The sequence below is a fragment of the Hyalella azteca genome, unplaced genomic scaffold, assembly GCF_000764305.2.
Source record: "Hyalella azteca isolate HAZT.00-mixed unplaced genomic scaffold, Hazt_2.0.2 contig7398, whole genome shotgun sequence".
Classification (NCBI taxonomy): domain Eukaryota; kingdom Metazoa; phylum Arthropoda; class Malacostraca; order Amphipoda; family Hyalellidae; genus Hyalella; species Hyalella azteca.
The window spans coordinates 474156-493405 of NW_025937524.1; the positions used below are offsets into that span (position 1 = coordinate 474156).

The 19250-nt window shown below is 37.6% G+C and overlaps 1 protein-coding gene across 1 annotated transcript; it reads left to right on the forward strand.

Annotated features, from left to right (window-relative positions):
- The first annotated feature begins 464 nt into the window (after nt 1-464).
- Nucleotides 465-8106, forward strand: LOC125178139. The gene is made up of 4 exons (XM_047881233.1): nt 465-1242; nt 5742-5771; nt 5893-5948; nt 6259-8106. Exons 1-4 carry the CDS (start codon nt 804-806, stop codon nt 7243-7245), a joined length of 1512 nt encoding a protein of 503 aa, XP_047737189.1. The 5' UTR covers nt 465-803; the 3' UTR covers nt 7246-8106.
- The last annotated feature ends 11144 nt before the right edge of the window (nt 8107-19250 follow it).

Genomic DNA, 19250 nt, shown 5'->3' on the forward strand with positions numbered 1-19250 from the left:
ACGCGCAGCCGTGGACATAAATCCGCTTAGGTGCTGACTTCGTCCATCCGAGAGAGCATATAAAGCACCTCTGAGAAGAGAATTTTGTGCAAACTATTGATAATAAGAAATGTGACATAAAATTACTTTATCCGATCAGACAATATTTATCTTGAAAGTGACCTCGTATGTTGTTATACTTCTAAACGCCTCTTGTTAAGGTTAGACTTTATTATATTGTGCACTAACAGAACACAGTTTTTATGAACTTCTTCCCATCGAATGTGCCTTCATATAGTAGAAAATGAACAACACTTGAAAGTTGTGAAATAAGTGGATTGTTTGAGGATAACAACTGTCAATAATTTAGGACTATAACGTTCACTTCGTTCAGCTTGAATACTTCTTCGTTGCCACTGGTTTTTGCTGGTTCATGTCATTTTAAGTAGTTTTTGGTCCCATTACGGTGCCTTTACGTTCTGATCTTAAGCCTCACGTCACGTTACTGAAACCTGCCGCAACGTCAAGTCAGTGAAGTATAATTAAAGACTCAGGCAACGTCATTGCAGTTTGTTACGAAACAATTGGGCTATTGCAAGTCAGTTGAAAATTGCAGAAAACGTATAACTCTCGTCAGTCCAAAAAAATAGAACAATCGAAAAATTGCAGGATATTTCCAATAAACAACAATCTGACAATGTCATGTCAGTTGAGTGATGAAGCAATCTGTCAACATCCTGTCAATTGAGTAACAGAATAATTAGATAACTTCAAGTCCAGCAATTACGCTCGCCGCATCGCACTACACGCGCCCCGATAGTTCGATGCTCGTAATGTCTCGCTCGTTCCTCGTGGACTCGCTCATCAGTCCGCGGTCTCCGCCGCTCTCCTCAGCTTCTCACCGCTTGGGGCTAACTTCGAAACCTATTTTCATGGGTCCACAAGCCCCATCAGGCTCCCCTCTACCCCCATGCCCTTTGGGTACACATCACGACGTCCTGTCCCTGTACTCATGCAAGGCCTGCATGCCCTTCTCACCCTTCATGCCACTGCCGGGGTTCGGGGGGGCCTTGTCCCACATGCCGGCGAGTCTTCAGCCCCAGCAACACATCCTACGCCCCGTGCCCGTGTCCAGCATGCCCCTGTATGCCCCCTTCCTGCTGCCCACGACCTGCGCCAGCCTGCGACCTGCCGCCTCACCAGCACGACAAGCCCTGCCCACGGCACCATCACCTCCTCATGAGCCTGGCTCGCCTCCTGCAGGTAAATTAGTACAATAGATACCGGTGATATAGATTAGTACTATGTTAGTACAATATATTAGTACAATGTTAGTACAATAGATTAGTACAATATTAGAACAATATATTGGTACAATGTTAGCACAATATATTAGTACAATAGATTAGTACAATATTAGTACAATAGATTAGTACAATGTTAGTACAATATATTAGCACAATAGATTAGTACAATATTAGTACAATGTTAGTACAATGTATTAGTACAATAGATATCAATGCAATATATTAGTACAATGTTAGTACAATAGATATCAGTGCAATAAATTAGTACAATGTTAGTACAATAAATTAGTATAATAGATAACAATGCATTAAATTTGTACAATGATTATGTTAGTACAATATATTAGTGTAATAGAGATTAATGCAATAGATTAGTATAATGTTAATACAATATATTAGTACAATTAATAGATATCAATGTAATAGAGTAGAAAAATATTAGTACAATAAATTAGTGCAATAGATATCAATGCAATAGATTAGTACAATATTATTACAATATATAAGTGCAATAGATATGTTAAAAGTCATCAATGGGAACTAGCACTCTCATATCATTAGTCGCAATTCTTACTGTCAGGCTTCAGAAAAACATATGAACATCATTTAACCAACAATGATATAAATTTTATAAGTTAAGCATAGAAGTCACGGTTGACAGAAAATTTTATTCATCGGAAAATTTATGTAGTAGGAGAATTATTATCAAAAAATTGCTACTTGATGCAATGGAAGTAACTTCACATTTTTGTTCCTCCACATACAGCTGCCTTCTTTCCCAGAGCCTTCAAAAAATTTTCAGTCAATCTTTTATAGCAATATTTTAGGACTACAAAGTGGTCACCGAAATTTTTCCCCTGCTTTACAAAAATTTAGTCTGAGACGAGCGATCAATTTACTTGGTACTAAAGTTTTGAGAAAATTAAGTTAAAAAAATCCCGGCCAGTGTGTGAGATTTGAAAATGTTGAGGTTTGGATTAACGAATAGTTTGTATATGAACTTTTCATCCGTCTGAATGCGCGAAATAGCCTCAATTAAATGAGTCATGGGCCTTTTCAAGTGCTGATATAAATACTGTGTTTGCTTCAATTATTGAAAACTTAAAGAGGTACACCATTCAACTAGTCAAGGATAATCATGCCAGCACCTCAGTAATAACTTATATAAATATTTGCTCTACTTTGCTCTTAATGAATAAATAATTTTTTTTTAATAATAATAATAATTTTTTTAATAATAATAATTTAAATAATAAATAATTTAGCATTGAAGGCATGGATAAAACCTTTCAATTTACCTTTAGAAGCAAAAGAAGCAATGGTATTAGCAGCTTTGTTCAAGCTTCTAAAGAAAAGTCAGAACGAAATAACTTGACAGTTCAAGTTTGTTGATTGTTATTTCACTCCTGAAAATTGATCTTCCAATGTCATACTTCATTTATTTCGCAGAACCCTGTACCAGATACCATTGAAATTTAATTTAAGAAAAGACATAATTATTTAGAAACAAATATAACAATTATATATGATGTTCGTAAATAAAACAAATAAAAAAACTTTTAAAAAACACGTTTTCTTAACGGACAAAAAATAAAAACTTTTACTCTTACGTAACATTAAAGTTATGTAAAATGTTATGTAATGTTATGTAAGAGTAAATGTTTTTCTTTTTTGTCCGTTAAGAAAACGTGGTTTTTAAAGTTTTTTATTTGTTTTATTTCATCATTTTCAGTTTTGTAAAAACCAGAAAAACGTGTTTTTTTCAATATTTTTATATTTATTTATTTAGGCACGAAACGACGATTGTTCTTTGCCCGATGGACCTCAGATTGATAATGAAGTTGTCTGCTGTCTCGAGACGTCATGTATAGGGGTTTGTTCAATTTCGTATCCACAATACCGGACTATATAAAGTCTGGTCTCAAAATTCGTCTTCGTCATCGATTTTCTTAAAAATTTCGATTGAACTTGTTATCTTTAACCAAAATGGATGTTCTCGAGGCAGGCTATGCTATACCAGTCATAGCATACTCTTCTATGTCTGGCGAAGATATGTCGGACTGGCAATACGCCCATCCTGTCTACGCCACTATCTATCCCAGCTACTGCCGTGCGTAACAGGAACTCACTAGATCTATAGTGAGGCCAAGGCTGAGCCGATGCAAGGCGCCGCCCCCCAAGAGGGGAAAGAGATTCACCGCGTTCTTGCGGTTACTCTTCTGTGGCTGCTGCAGGCCACGCGGCGAGAGCGACGGTGGCCGGTGAATGGTATAAGCACCCAATTCTTGAGGAGTTGGGGCGCTGCCTTCACCTGGCTACTGATTTGCTCTTGGGGGAAGGGAGTTAGGGGGGGGGGAGTCCTTCGGGACCCAAAAAATAAAACATCCTACCTGCTGGAGAGCTGGCTCGGAACCCTTTCCGTGCCTCACCTCTAGTCTTTTTGAAAGCTCCAGTGCTAGCTTTCCTGCCTCTTTTGGAGTTGATTATTCTCGCTAGATGATTTATTGTTGACAGAAAACACAATCAAGCTGTGAGTTTCAAAAAAAGTTCAAGTTGTCTTGGAATTGAGACATTACAGTAACTAGTAGAAATTTTTCGATATTGGCTGGGCAAGATCTGCCCCGAGACTCGGCCTGTCGGGTGGATAGCTAGAGGTCAGCATAGCCCAAGTCCACAGCGCGATTCATATTCCTTCCCGTGCGTAACGCAGCCGGGCATCTTCACGACTTTTGACACAAAGCGCCCACCACAACAGCGCCGTTCAGCCACAGGCCTGGTTCAACAGCGCCGGAGCACAACTGGCCGGAGCGCAACAGGCCCTACCGCAACAGCTACTCCTAACGTAACCTAACCTAACCTGCGCCGCCTGTTGCGGTAGGGCCTGTTGCGCTCCGGCCAGTTGCGCTGCGGCGCTGTGAAGCAGTGGCTGTCTTGTGCAAAGCGGATTTACTGTTAGCCGGAGTTACCCACAGCTCATTGATCTGAGGCTATGTGTAGATATTGCATGCTGATGGTTGGCGTTAGGCACAGGGCCTGTTTACGAGTCAATTTTGTTACCCACGGCTGCGCTCCCTGGATGTTCGAGAAAAAAACTCAATTCCAAACCGTGAATTTTTCGCGTTTTTTTATTTTATTTTTGTTTTTTTCTATTTTTTTTTCAAATTATTATTTCTGATAATCAAATCTTGAATTGTTAGGCAGCATAAGCATGCATGCCAAATTTAAAGTTTCTAGGATGTTCAGAAGAGCTCTAAATTAAGGTCTGAATTTTTGATGACAGAAAGACACGAAACGAAGTCAAGGAAAACGTGGTAATAAAAAAAACTGTTGAAAAACACGTTTTCTTAGCGGACAAAAAAGAAAAACATTTAATCATACATAACATTTAAGTTGTGTAAAATGTTATGTAAGAGTAAATGTTTTTCTTTTTTGTACGTTAAGAAAACGTGTTTTTTTTAAATGTTTTTTATTTGTTTTATTTTATTATTTTTAGTTTTGTAAAGACCAGAAAAACGTGGTTTTTGAAAATATTTTTTATATTTATTTATTTTCTACTTTTTAGTTAGCAATTTTAGCAATTGAAATCAATTTCCAAGGTTGGAAGTGTGGATGTTCGAGAAAAAACTCACTTCTAAACCGTGAATTTTTCGTGTTTTTATATAATTTTTTTTCTAAGAGAAATTTTTATAATTATTATTTCTGATGATCAAATCTTGAATTGTTAGGCAGCATAAGCATGCATGCCAAATTTAAAGTTTCAAGGATGTTCAGAAGAGCTCTAAATTAAGGTCTGAATTTTTGATGGCAGACAGACACGAAACGAAGTCAAGAAAAACGTGGTAATAACATTGTAATTAGTTGTGCTTTGAGTAAACATATCAAGAAAGATCTATCGTCTTCAGTTGATTTCTTGAATAAAAAAACCTAATAATTAAGAGAAGGCACAAGCTCTAGATTGCCAGCGCACTGGTAACTTTTGTATTGTATAATTGCTGCTAAACCTTCACCGTGAAGTGTCAATAGTCCAGTCATTTTCATGTGATTATTAGGCAGAGATTGCCACAGCCACTCCGAGCTTTCTGCCATAGCTTCAATTAAAATAGACATCAGTCTCTCGTGCGAGTCTTTGCCATATCCATCGTTAATGAAAATATAGCATCTTATGGATTAAGTTTTTTCTTCCATAAACCTTATTTAAATACATGATTACAGCACTGAGGATGACCACGCACCATATCCTAGTAGTACCTATTTTTTAAATAAGACATTGTTACTAATAACTAAGCATTTATAAGCCTGCACTGTAAAAAGATCTTTGTTATTGGGCCGCAGGATCTAACAATGCGTCTACAGACGGCAGCGGTTCGGACTAATTTTTTTTAATAAGACATTGTTACTAATTACTAAGCATTTATAAGCCTGCACTGTAAAAAGATCCTTGTTATTTGGCCGCAGGATCTAACAACGCGTCGACTGATGGCAGCGGCTCGGACTAATTTTTTTTAATAAGACATTGTTACTAGTTACTAAGCATTTATAAGCCTGCACTGTAAAAAGATCTTTGTTATTTGGCCGTAGGATCTAACAACGCGTCGACAGACGGCAGCGGCTCGGACGACCTGCCCCTGTCTCTNAACCTGCCTCAGTCTGTCAGAGAAACAGGTTAGTTATTGTTAACTGAGTGACCTCAGCAGGCTCAGGAGGATAGAGATCGCAACCTGCCTCAGTCTGTCTGAAAAACAGGTCGGTCGATCATTGAACACAATTTAAGTATTCGGACCTACATCCTATAATATAGCAAAAAGAAATTATAATGCAAAGTCCTTTATTATTATTGCGAACAATAACATTCGTTTATTTAAAGCAAAAAAGAAACGTTTCAATTTATCGCAATCTGTAAACGAAGAAACATATATAAATTCACTGTACGGCATTGAACTGGTGTTAATTTATTGTCAATTTATTTTTGCAGGTCAAGATTTGGTTCCAGAACCGACGTGTGAAGCACAAGAAGGAAGACACAAACGTGTCCCAAGGCCCCCAACACCCCAAGTGTCACTGTGGCCACGAGGGAGCCTGTTCTCCCGCTTCCAATAACAAGAGCGTGAAGCTCGAGCCTAGGGAGAACAGTGACAGTGATGGCAACGCTCATAAAAATGAAGATGAAATTCCTGAGAAAAATGTAAAGTCTGCTGGTGATGGAGCACAGCTCACTAGACGTGATCCCCCGAAAAGTAGTTCGAAAATAGATCGTCGTGCAAGAAGTCCGAATGATTCATACGGAATTGATGATTCCGCTTTAATTGACTCACCGTTTCGGTTCAAAAACTATGAAAGTGGAACCTTATCAGACGATCAACGTGTTGATATCATCTCAGATTACAATAACTACGGGGGCCACGCAAGCAGGGCTCGTGACGACGGCACTGGTGAACCCGAGACCGAAGTTACCAACAGACCTGACCTAGCTGACAGCACCCGCTCGCTGACGGACAGCCAAACTGACAGCATTTCAGCACGAGATCAATTTTTGAGATCGAATTTCTTCAATCAGAGTGGCTTTAATTTGATCGAAAAATCCCCGTCGCGTTTAGTGGCCATTAAACCCTACCTGAGCGAAAATGCCAGCTCAGCAGCAGCATTAGATTTAGTGTCCAAAAAGAGACCGCCGGTAGCGATTGAAAGCTCATTTTGCGATCATTCCAAAACAACCATCGAAAAGATCATGGATCGATCTCCTTCTGGATCTCTTAGCCCTCGGGATACATCTGAAGTCCATGGCCTGAAGTCTGCACAAGAACTTGTAGGCGTCACTCCTGAAGACGACCAAGCAGATGTCTTGTACCACGGCACCCTCTGGTCTCCAGCAGTCGAGACCAATAAGCGTCTCTGTCAGGACTTGACTCAGGCGACCAACAGTCAGGCCAAAAAAGCCAAACTAAATTTTGCAGCTTCGTAGAGTTTTTCTGATGGTGATTTAAAGTAAGTGAAAACGCAAGGATCACCACGAATAACTTTTTCAAAACACATGGATTTGTTCGGATAAAATTTTCGGGAATGGAATACTTAAGAAGTGCATAATTCTCGTACAAAGCTGGAATTTCTTAAAATTATGGACCAATGACTGGCTAGGCAGCTAGTTAGATGTCATGAAGAAAGTATATTTTAAATTAATGTCAATTGTGAACGATATATATAACCGAATAATGATGAGAATATATTCATATGAATAGCAACTGCTGTGAGTGATTTAGATAGTATTGCACAATTTATGTCATTATTACTACTATCACTGTGCAGGTAAATGAATGCCTGGTTCTTCATTCATTAATTTCTTATCAATCCACATTGAGCTGATGTTCGCCCACGTGACTTGCATTTTCTGATTTCTCTCATGTTGGCTTCAGTTTCATGTTCCTCAAATATGAAATAAAATCCTTCATCGGAGGTTCAAATCACTATGAACACATTAATTTCTAGACTAAAAAGTATTAGAAGGAGGTGGGTGGAGAGTTTAAAGACGCAGCAGAGACTCACTATGCACAATTGATCCCTCAACATAGCGGATTGAATTTTGCCTTGAATTCCTCCCTTTCTTGAGTCCAAACTATATTTGCACGAGTGTAATAATTAAAATTAATAAGGGCTCACAATATGTAGTGAAGCGTATATTAATTACAAGTGCTACGAGATACAAACGTATAGCCGCCTTTATAGTGAGTAACCGTCGGCTGCGGGCTGAGGGCCAGTGTTCAAAAAGTGTACAATAATCACTGTACAATGTAATGTTCGATAATCACTGCACAATGTAATGTTCGATAATCACTGTACAATAATGTAATGTACATGTACATAATGTACATTATGTACATAACATTATGTACATAACATTACATGTACATAATGTAATGTACAATAATCACTGTACAATGTAATGTACAATAATCACTGTACAATGTAATGTACAATAATCACTGTACAATCTACCGGTGATCAGACCGAGTTCCGTGGCTTCTAGTCTTAACGTAATCGTTTGCAACGACGTACCTTTAAAGTGACCTTATGCAAGAAATATCTAAGTATATGTAGCACAACTTGTGATATTTTTTATTCTCCTTGACTGTTTAATAAGAGTTTGATAAAAGTTGGCAACTTCCAACTCAACTCAATAACAGAAGAAATTTGCGAGTCAATGTTGGCACCGCATAGCACTGCAGTGAGCCACGTGCTCTCCACTTGAGTATCAGGACCAACAATCTCAACCCGAGTTCCCAATCAATAATGTTGCAATACTAGTAACTTACACCCTTGTTTGCCATAAATAGATGTATTTAAAATGCTCACTAGAATTTCGTTATTAAGTAGAGCTACTAAAAGGATTGGATCTAAGGTCGGTGAGCCACAGTCTGCGCGACTGGTGTGACCGCCAAAAATAATTTTCCATTGTACCCTATAATTAAAAATATATTTCTGATACAGAACTTTCTATTTATTGAATGGTCTTTATTCTTCATGAACATTAATATATTCTGCAGCTCAAAACAAAAAAAAAGTTTCCGCATCTGGCCTTCGCACGGACAAATATTTGCCTGTGCCAATATAAGGATCATTTGCATGGACGCGTTGAAGTCAAACTTTAAACTTGTGAAGAATTAACAGGTAGCAATTGTTACTGTCATTCGACTTTGGATATTTCCTCAATAATGACTTCTTTGTTGGCGGATAACTTTCTTGATTGGTATATTTTCATGAGATCTTCCTTATCTATATGGTCTATATACCTTCTTCCTACCTACCCGGTATACGTATAGCAACGTATACGTCCTTATGTGACATCAGCTAAACAAAAGCTATATAACGTTATACCCGACCAGGATCTACATTTAGTCTTGGGCCAGGAACAGTAGTGTGTAGCCAATTTCTCCTGTTAATGTTAAAAGGATATTACAGTCCTCTAGTGTCAGAAGAGAGAACGGTAAGCGGATATGTTCAGACTCGACCTTATTAGAGTTGTGTGCCGATGACAGTAGTGTTTAAGCTCCGACATATAAGCCTTTATACCCATAAACTGAAAGCCGAATATAATCTTCAAATAATACTGGATTAATCCTCGCGCTGTGCCTCATTAATCCTCGTAATCACTGTCACATACCGAACCAATAACCATAGGTAATCTCTATAAATATTAAGTCAAGTGTGTGAGAGGAAAAGCATCTTCTTACAGAACCTAATAGGTATAGCCGGACATATGTATGTACAACAGAACATTTTATCAGTAGTATATAATTGGGCACTGTACGCGAAAAAACATTAAAGGTTGTAAGTTATATGTCGATATGTTTGACTGAACATTTTAACAAATTTAATTAATTGGTCTATATATTATGTATTGTATGTATATATAAAAGCGCTTTAGACTAATACGAACAAATTAGTCTAACATAGGCTAGAACTTTTGACAAATATGAAAATAAGACAGAAAGTTTCAAGGCATAGCAGCCATTGGCCCGAATAACTGGAAGATGATTATAAAAATCGGTCATTTATTTGTGGTTAAATTGTACTATCTAACTTCATAATCACCGCTCTCCTTCCTCGCTCCGAATGGCTGCGGAAAGGAAAACCTACTTAAACCTAAATGTCCTAAGCTTGATTAATATTTAAAAAAAATACAAAGACAACGATATTTAAAGAAATCTAGTTAATCATCCTTGATGAGAAATATAGTTTATAGTCCGATTATATTTGAGTTAGTGGCCGAATTTCACAGATGTCATGACTTGCAATATCAGATCCTGCATATATATCAGCTTCTGTGTACAAAAAATATCACGTTTATCGAATTTATGTCAAGAATTATTTACTTCGTGGATGAGTAAGTACGAAAACGTGAACTATGTAATATTTCCTTGAATGTTCCTATAGAGAAGTTAAGTGTGTTCGCTCTGATAGCCGGATCTGAAAATTGCTGATTCTTCTGAATTGCCTTCTTCTGAGCTACCGCGTTCGTAGCGTCGAAGATCTGAACCCAGAACTGTTATTTTTTTTATTTGCAGAAAGTCTACGGGTTATAAACCCATTATTATATTGCCACTTACATGCACGAATTTCAGACGTCATAATTCGATGTAACTAATAATACTAATATAATTTAATTTCAGTTTTTGAGGCATGTGAAACAAATTTTATAACAATAACTTTTCAACAAATGTACTAAATTTTCGACAGCTGATATGCACACTAGAATTTCCTTCGAAATTCTGAGTTGCAGTTATAACAGAAAATTATGGAACATAACTTCAAAAAATGAGTCAAGTCTCAAAAATATATGACATGCATGATAAGAAATTTTAAGATGCGCATTTTAACTGTTGATATGTTGGAAAATTACCCCGCTGGTCCTGCAGTTGAATGTTTTGCTTGGTTTTGGGTTTCCAAGATGATCTCTGAAGTAATAAATTCAGATGTCAATTAAATAATACGGAAGAAGCTCAACAAAACTTAATTTAAAATGTATTAAAATCAATAAATAATACTTCAGAGTCAGAGACTATCTATAAACGGGAGGAAGTCACATTGTCAGGACATTATTTCAAGCCACAGTAAAACTCGATCAATTTATAATAGCTCTGGAAGAGTTTGGCCTTTCCTTAAAGCTCGAAGTATTTGCTATTTTGATATTCAGCGTTAATTGAATATTATTGAATAAGACGCCTGGCTCTAGTAGCGATAATCGTTGGGGCAGCGACTGGCAAGGAAAGTATACCTCGACTTAATCAATGTTTAATAAGTAAAATATTGTAAGTAATATAACATATATAGTGTAAAGTATTATTAAAGTGTAGTGCGCATTATATGTATTAAAAACTAGGGAATAAGGCGAACGTAAACAAACGCATTAGGGAATAGGTCAGTACAATGATATAAAGAACTATGAATTTTGCGTAGCAATGTTTACTTTAACGAATTAACCATAAATTATTCAGTCAATTCATAATATTTTTTCTTGCATCCCTAATTCATGAAATTTGAAGAATAAACGTAGTTAAATTACTATCATGGTTGAAGCCAAGCAATTAAGATGATAAAAACTACCCTGTTAGATAATAAAAATATTTATAACTATCTACATGATGTGAACATAAAATTGAAGACCACAACTTGCTAAATAAGAGAGAAGCCATTTGCAACAAAACCTTTCTCACAGATTACAATTTCTCTTAGATCCTAATTCAATTTAGGTAGTTTCAATTTAACCAAGTCTTTAATTGTGCAGTGCAGATAAATTTTGACGTTACGTAAACGAGCCATAATCCACGGCTAAACAAACTTCTGACAATCTATTTGGAAAATTATTTAGCCAGTATAAAATCGTGAGACTTTCCCCTGCACTACGAGAACCAAGCAATTATCCAATTATTCATTGGCCTGCAATTCATTTCAATGAGAAGCGATCGGTTTGTTTTGAATTTATTGTGCACCCGCGCTGCTCAAGTGGGCGTTTATAAACAAGCACAAACTCTCGAACGCCGCGCATGTCTTTGAGTTGAGGAGCGCGCCGCGTGACGACATTCATACGGCCACGCCACTCGAAATACCTTCCTATTTTTCTTAGCTGCGCTCTGTGTAAATACTCGATCTGTTTTACGGCCCACGGCGTCTTCAATGCGCATGAAAGAGAGAGATTAACCGAGGAAAGTGAGCTTGGATTCTTGATATAATGATATCGATGGCGGCTATTGACGGCAACACGAGGCCAAAACAAAGGGCGGGACCGTCTGTGATAGGCACTCATTATGGCGAGGAGCTTCGACCACTCGAGGCACTGAAGAGGCCATGATAGCCTCTGAGGACACAATAGAGAGCGATGATAGCCTCTGAGGACAATATAGAGAGCGACGTGCTCTCGAGAGCCTCAAGTAATGAGGACGGACACACCGCTCAGGCACGTGACGACTTACTCTTCACAGAGATTACCGTGCGTGAAGAGTAAGTAACTTCACTTACCGTGCAGCGCTCGTTGTCTGCTAAAAATTGATGCAAGGCACCCAATGCGTGTTGGAAAGTTCAGTACTTATCATCAAGATTAGCTTCCCAACGTAAGGGCTTCGCCATAAGCCGGAACCAAGTAGCCAATTAAGCCCAATTAGTCGGAAAGAATTAAGAATACACGTTTGCTTCTCACTACGTACCTTTCAGTTAATGTTAGAAATAAATACCAATTCTCAATAGATTTTGGGAAAATTAATTTTTTAGCATTTCCAGTATAGGATATCGCTCGTGTGAAATCAGCTTCTGCAAGTCCTCTTTTTCTTTATTTTCAATATGTATGAATTTTCGCGAGAATTGTGCTTCCTGTCCTACGATTTGTTCGTTCATCAACGAAAGCAAATTCATGCATCAGTCCGACTCGGTTGAAGCCGAACCTTTAAAACTTATTTACAATTAGAAATTTTTTTACCGTTTACCATAAATCTCTCAAGTTCTATGTTAGCGACAAGTTCTAAGGTTCATCACTTGTAATCTATTTCCTACTATTTCAATTTTTGAAAATTCCATCAAAATTTGATTTCTTTCAAGGTTTTTGAAGTTTATTTTCACGTCTCACTGAATTTTTATGACTCCAATCCAATATGTATTCAATTGGTTTAAACAACAAAATATCAGAATAGTTAATTATAACAGAGGGTTGGTGCTACCTTAGGTATGAATTATATAGGACTCCTGAAGGCAGGCGACTGTAGTGAGCGGTAGGTATGTATAATTCTCTCTAGCTTTTCAGAGATGTGAAATAACTTGACATTGTCTCAGGCAATTAGTGCTTATGGAATAACATAGCGGGACGCGTTTGTGTTAGTATCACCTACTCAATTAAGGAGCTCCCAAGAAGTTACTTATTTTCTGCTTAAATGACAATTCAGGACAGAAGCCTGCAAGCCAGACGCGCTGAAAAGAGATTTGGGCAGCTGCTGCTAGCGCTGATCTCTGCGTCTCTCTTATCAGTCACGCACGGACTTAAGTTAGATATCATAGGAGGCTTACAGACGGCCACATTTCGACCGATGAATGGCCTGCGTAAATCTTGCTGTCATTTATATTAGAGACAACACAAAACCGTTTCAAAATAAAGACTGTGTTTGCAAACACTTTACCTCCACCTCCCCTCCCCCACCTGCGAAGGCCCACCACCAGGGGTAACTCATTTAGTCCCACACCAGCAGAGAGTTACCAACTCCTCAGTAGTGGCTATCGAAATACGCTTTCTCGTCAGTGACAAGATCATGCCGTTTGCATGCATACAATTATTCATGTTTGTTATCATAAGTTTATCAAATTATTTTTTTTCGTATTGAGCATGAGAAAGTCATAAGTCTTCACATCAAAATATCCAACCTGAGTTTAATATATCTTCTATATTTATATATCCGCCTTCGTGCGGATTAAATAAATTTGTTGAGATTAAAATAAGTTTCAGGTTAATATAAAGAAGTTATTATTGTGTCTTCTCGAAGATAATGGTCCAATTGTTTATTATTTTGCTTATGTATCTCCTAGTTGACTTGTATTCACTTGTTATATGTAATAAATTAATTCTGTTCAACAAAACACGATAAAACATTTCAAAATTGCTTAAGTTTATCACGTTTGGCCTATTTTGCGAGCTATTCGAAGCCAATCGAACATTTAGCCGAAACATCAGCATCGAAGAAAATCGAAGAACCTTATTCTTTTAAACCAAATGACACAAGATATCAAGTCCTTGAGCTCTTCATGCAACTTTTCGATTCGTTCAACTTTTTTAGCTAGGCTCATCGTCTAGAATCTCGATCATGTTATAGAGCGTTGGTATATTGATCGCATTATAGTGCTAACCTGCAACACATTAACATTCATATTCACTCAACGCGTTATTGCTCTATTCGTGTACGAAAATTCGCACCTCTCATTCAGTGCAGAACGATTCATCAAATTCTGATACATTGACCGTCTTATTTGAGGAGTCGCAATGGCTTTGGCTGGGCAATTGTAGAGGACATCCATCCATGGAGTTTGTCGAAGTGATCGGCTTATTGAGGAGGGCCTAGGACGACAATGATGCGCTCGATACGTACAATGACTTTCATGGCAGGACAATGACACAGCCAGTGATGTATGAGAGAGCTGTGCATGCAAGCTCCAGGCTCACGATCTATTAACAATCACTCGCCACAACTGCCTTCCATCGAGTGTGCAATTGTGCAAGTCAATTGGAAGTAATGCGACAGGGACTCGTGAGTATAAAGTGTTTTGCCAGCACCAGGTCCTCACAGATGCGCCATGACTAAACACTTTCCTTCTACGACGTTTCAATGGAATTCTCTGATTCCATTAGGCCGCCTCTCAGCCGCGGGTGTGAAATTGATGCCATCGAGAACACTTCTGATATAAGAGTCCAGTCAAGCAGCTGAATTGCCCCCTGCAACCCCGCTCTGCTCAAGCGTTAACCAAACTCTTTCGAGTTTTGGAAAGAATTTTAATGATTTTTCAAAGACTAAATATGTCAAGAATTTGGCCAGAGGGAAATTTACAACGGCCCACGCATATAATGATCGCATGGAGAGCCCAATCATCACATAATAATTTAGATGATATATGCTGCTAAGATATAAACAATTCCATATATCACGGGACTCGAACATTTGTAACAAAATTATAGCATTTTTGAGTTGGAACTTCAACTCGTGACGAAATGTGCGATACTATGTAATTCAAAGTCAACTTTGAATTAAGATAAGTAATATTGTATAGCTAACTTTACTTCATTAGATTCAGCAATACATGGCAAAAACAATAGGTACATAGCGATGTAAGAATCGCCTGAAGAACACACAGCAATTGCTGGAATTTCTGCCCATTTTTCTGTGGATATAACTAATTACGATTAAGTCAAATAGCTTTCATGTGGCTATTAGAAGTTCATTCTCAGCTACCGTCAGAAATATTGCAGACCATTCTACATTAATTCAAAAGCAAAGGGAAATAATTTGTTGATAAAGTTGTACACAATTAAAGTAGTTATCTATTGAAACACATGCAGCCTGGCTGCATGTTCGATCATTCCATCGAACATTCGATCTGGAATTCTTTTTGCACTATTATTGTCCGCAATTTCATTTTCATTGTTTTTATGTATTTGACTATATGTATTAAAGAATTCATGGTGCATAATTTTCACACACATAAAATTCGGTATTTCCAATCAAAATTAGAACACACCTTACTCGGGAGTATCTTATAGCTACTCCCACATGCGTAAAAGTGGAAAACCACTTTTTATTAACCTGCAGGAATGCTGCTTGTCACAATTGGCACTTCAATAAACGTGTACGTTAAAAGCCGAGTCATCTTCCCATTTACTTCTATTATTGTATTTAATTCCAACGATTGTGACAAAGTGCGGATATACAAAATATACGTGCGATTACTGACCAGAGAATTCGTAGATTTAAATTATCAAATTCTTGTAACTTGAAAATGAATGTTTGTTGCATTTGAAACGTCGTTAATAAACTAAAACTACTTCCGGAATCATGCATTTCAGTCTACCAACGTCATCTGTAGAATTGTACCACTCTCTGATAATTTAAATAAACGAATTCTCTGGTCAATAATCACACCTGTTTAAATGAGCAAATTCTGCCATCTAATACTAATATATAATATGTATGCACATATTTGAAAAACTGTTATTAGATGGCAGAATTAGCTTTTTTAAACCCCTTGAAATTAATGACCAGAGAATTCATTAATTTAGATTTTCAGGGTTGAATGACATTCCTTAGCTGACGTTGGTTAATCGGAAGGGAGGTTTAAGAAATTAATTTTAAGCCATTAACGACATTTCAAATATATATTGTTTTCAAATTATCGGAAACACTAAATACTGAAAGTTTTGTGGGAATGAGTACATGATACAAGTATTCATGCCTATAGCACCCTTCTGGTCTGCTAGCTTCACTGGATGTCATTAGTTAGTTTACTAATGTAGGTACCAACCGGAAAAACATTAAAAATTATCGTAAAGCATGTATATTCACATGAAGCCCTGCCCAGCTTCACCTATATAAAAAAATCTTAATATTGACATTTTTCGACTCTGTTCTTCAGAATCTCCCTCCCGGACTCCTGATAACCAAATTTACCGACAAATTAACGTCGTTAATTGCCATGGAATGCCCTTAGGATCCAACTTTTGCAGAATTCTTCATGTGTGAACTGAAAAATCAAGTGTTAATCAATGCACAGATCAAGCCTGTGCTTTACTGCAGCTATGTAGATGACATTTTCGTTGTCATTCGAGACGAATAGCACTTGATGGAACCTCGCCGAGCTTTGGAACACGATTCAGTCTTAAAGTTTAAAATGAAATTGGACAAAATCACCAACTGTCACTCCTAGACATATTAGTACGACTTGAAGATAATTCCTTTGTCACTAATGTTTGCCGAAAACCTGCCGATGTCGGAAAAGTGGCAAACAAAGATAGTGAATGCCTTCAACGCTTTAAAACCAGCACTGTGCGCGCTCTCATATACAAAGACAGCATTCAAAACCTGCGCATCCGCAAGTGATTTGAAAACTAAACTCAGAACTTGCAAACAAATCCTCGTATAATGGGTTTTAAAATAGAAAAGTAAACACTGATATATCAAATTTTCGATCCAGAAGTAACCGGACAAACAATGAAGCAATTTCTAATGGAACCGTCACAACAATCTTCTACCAAAACCAGATGAACAAAGGCTACAAAGTAGATTAACAAGTCCTACAGTCGATCTTCCATAATAATATCAAGAGCACAACGGATAGAGAACAAATAAATTTCTGATCTACAACAAAATTAAGAAAATTAGAAACCTTGTCATGAATAATAATACCTGTAAAAAATTTGGAATGTTTCAAGAAACTAATACTGTTTATAAATTTTCATGTATTATGGAAGGCTGCAGATTTCTTTATAATGTAAACTACAATGATCTTACAAGCACGACCATAAGCCGCCAACTCACATATTATCTAAAATCTGGAGGACCTAAGAACCACATACGAGAGGCTCACAATGAGACCATCACCCGAGCGACACTGGAGGCCTGCACCGCAGCACCAGCATAATTATTCCCAGCATTGACCAGCATAATTATTCGTAACAATTGATAATAATAATTCATAATAATTGACCAGCATAATTATCCGGTGACCTGACCACAATGCCCTGACCCAACGAGACGGGCGATAAGCTGAGGTCCTCTTTATCAGGAGCGAGTCTCTAGTGATCAATCTCCAAACTACAAGATAAATAAAATCAATTCCTTTTTTTTGTTGGAATGGTGAGTGTGGGAGGCCTTTAAAAAAAAACTACAAGATTCGTCCGGCCGCTTAAATTATTTTCAGAATAAATTTAAACTTAGATTTTAAATTGCATCCACCATACCCTTGATTTTTACTACTGTCATTTCCAAAAGTTCAATTTCAAGTGTTGCAAAATCTTCACCTGCTTGATAATGAAAATTGTATTTTTGAAATGTTGCATTCCATTTAGTAACCTTCTTTTTGATCTCTCTGCGTCAGCAAGAAATTTTGTTGGAATCATTGAAAAAGCGAACAAGAATATTATTAATGAAGTTTTTGAAGAGCATGCTCAGGTCTTCAATCGAACTTGCATAAGAGAAAAGCTTCTGCCGAATTACACCGATGCACGTATATACGATAAAACTCGAAAATTTGGTACCAGAAAATAACTCTGAAACAATCTCAAAGTTAAGGAAATCCGGTAGTTAAGAGATGGACAGGAATCCAGTCCGTTTTCCGTAGAGATGTCAGACAGTCAGATCAGATGAGGGATTCAGCTGAGAGCCTGAGCAAAAGTTTCTGCTTTGGACCGAGTACCGACCGCTGATGTGCTGGGCTACTGGCTAAAGTCTCAAAGGATTGAATTGATCGAGACGCGACTGAGTTGCCTTGCATAATTGTAATTTGTGACCACCACTCATGACTCACGAGGATAGTAGCAAAATACATATCTCATACAGTCATTGAGTCATACAACATATTTACCAGTATTATAAATATTTAGGTCGCGTGTGTGCGCTGTGCGGAGCAGAAGTTTTACGGAGGCTAACGGAGCAGGGCCCCTGGGGCCAGGGTGGCCCACCCAGCCTGACCCAGGCCCAGTGGTTACAGTTCAGAGTATCAGGATTGGAGCAGAGAGGTGTGGGTTTGATCCCAGCTGCTGCTGAGCCAGCTCTGTGCACCAGTTTCTGATCAGAATTGGCAAAAGGCCAGGCGGTTAAGCAAAACAGAATTGGTGCAGTGAGTTGCGAGTTTGAGTCTGTAACAAGCTGAATTGCTGAAGGGACATTTGAAAACCAAATATTTTATTTTAAAACATTCATTGCAAAAGTTCTTTAGCTATGGGGCTGTCAAATTTATAAAACCAAGGCTCATAAAATACACAGTCGTGGCTTGCCAAGTAGTGAAGTAGATATATACGGTATATTCCACGCCTGGACTGGCTGGTGGGCTTTCAGAATTCCGATCCATTTTGTTCTATAAACATGAAAAAATATTACCTATCCCTAAAATTCCACCCTGAATTATTTCTTATATGTAATGTAGTTATATACCTAGTGCTATTGTAACTGTGTAACATGATGTGTAAAAATTTTTCTGTCAATGTCAACATTGCCAATTTGCCTTAGCACTTATTCATGTTGCCAGCCTTCAAAATAAATTGTCAATTTTTCAAACACAACTGAGGCTCCTGACTCCTGAGCCACTAGTGAGAAAAATATCTACTCTCAAGTCTCAAATAATTACTCTGATTAAATAATTATAAATATATTGAGTGGGTTATTTTGCATGTCAATTTGTTTCTACTCATCCAAGTTAATATAATTGAATATTTTATTTGCATCTGAATGACTA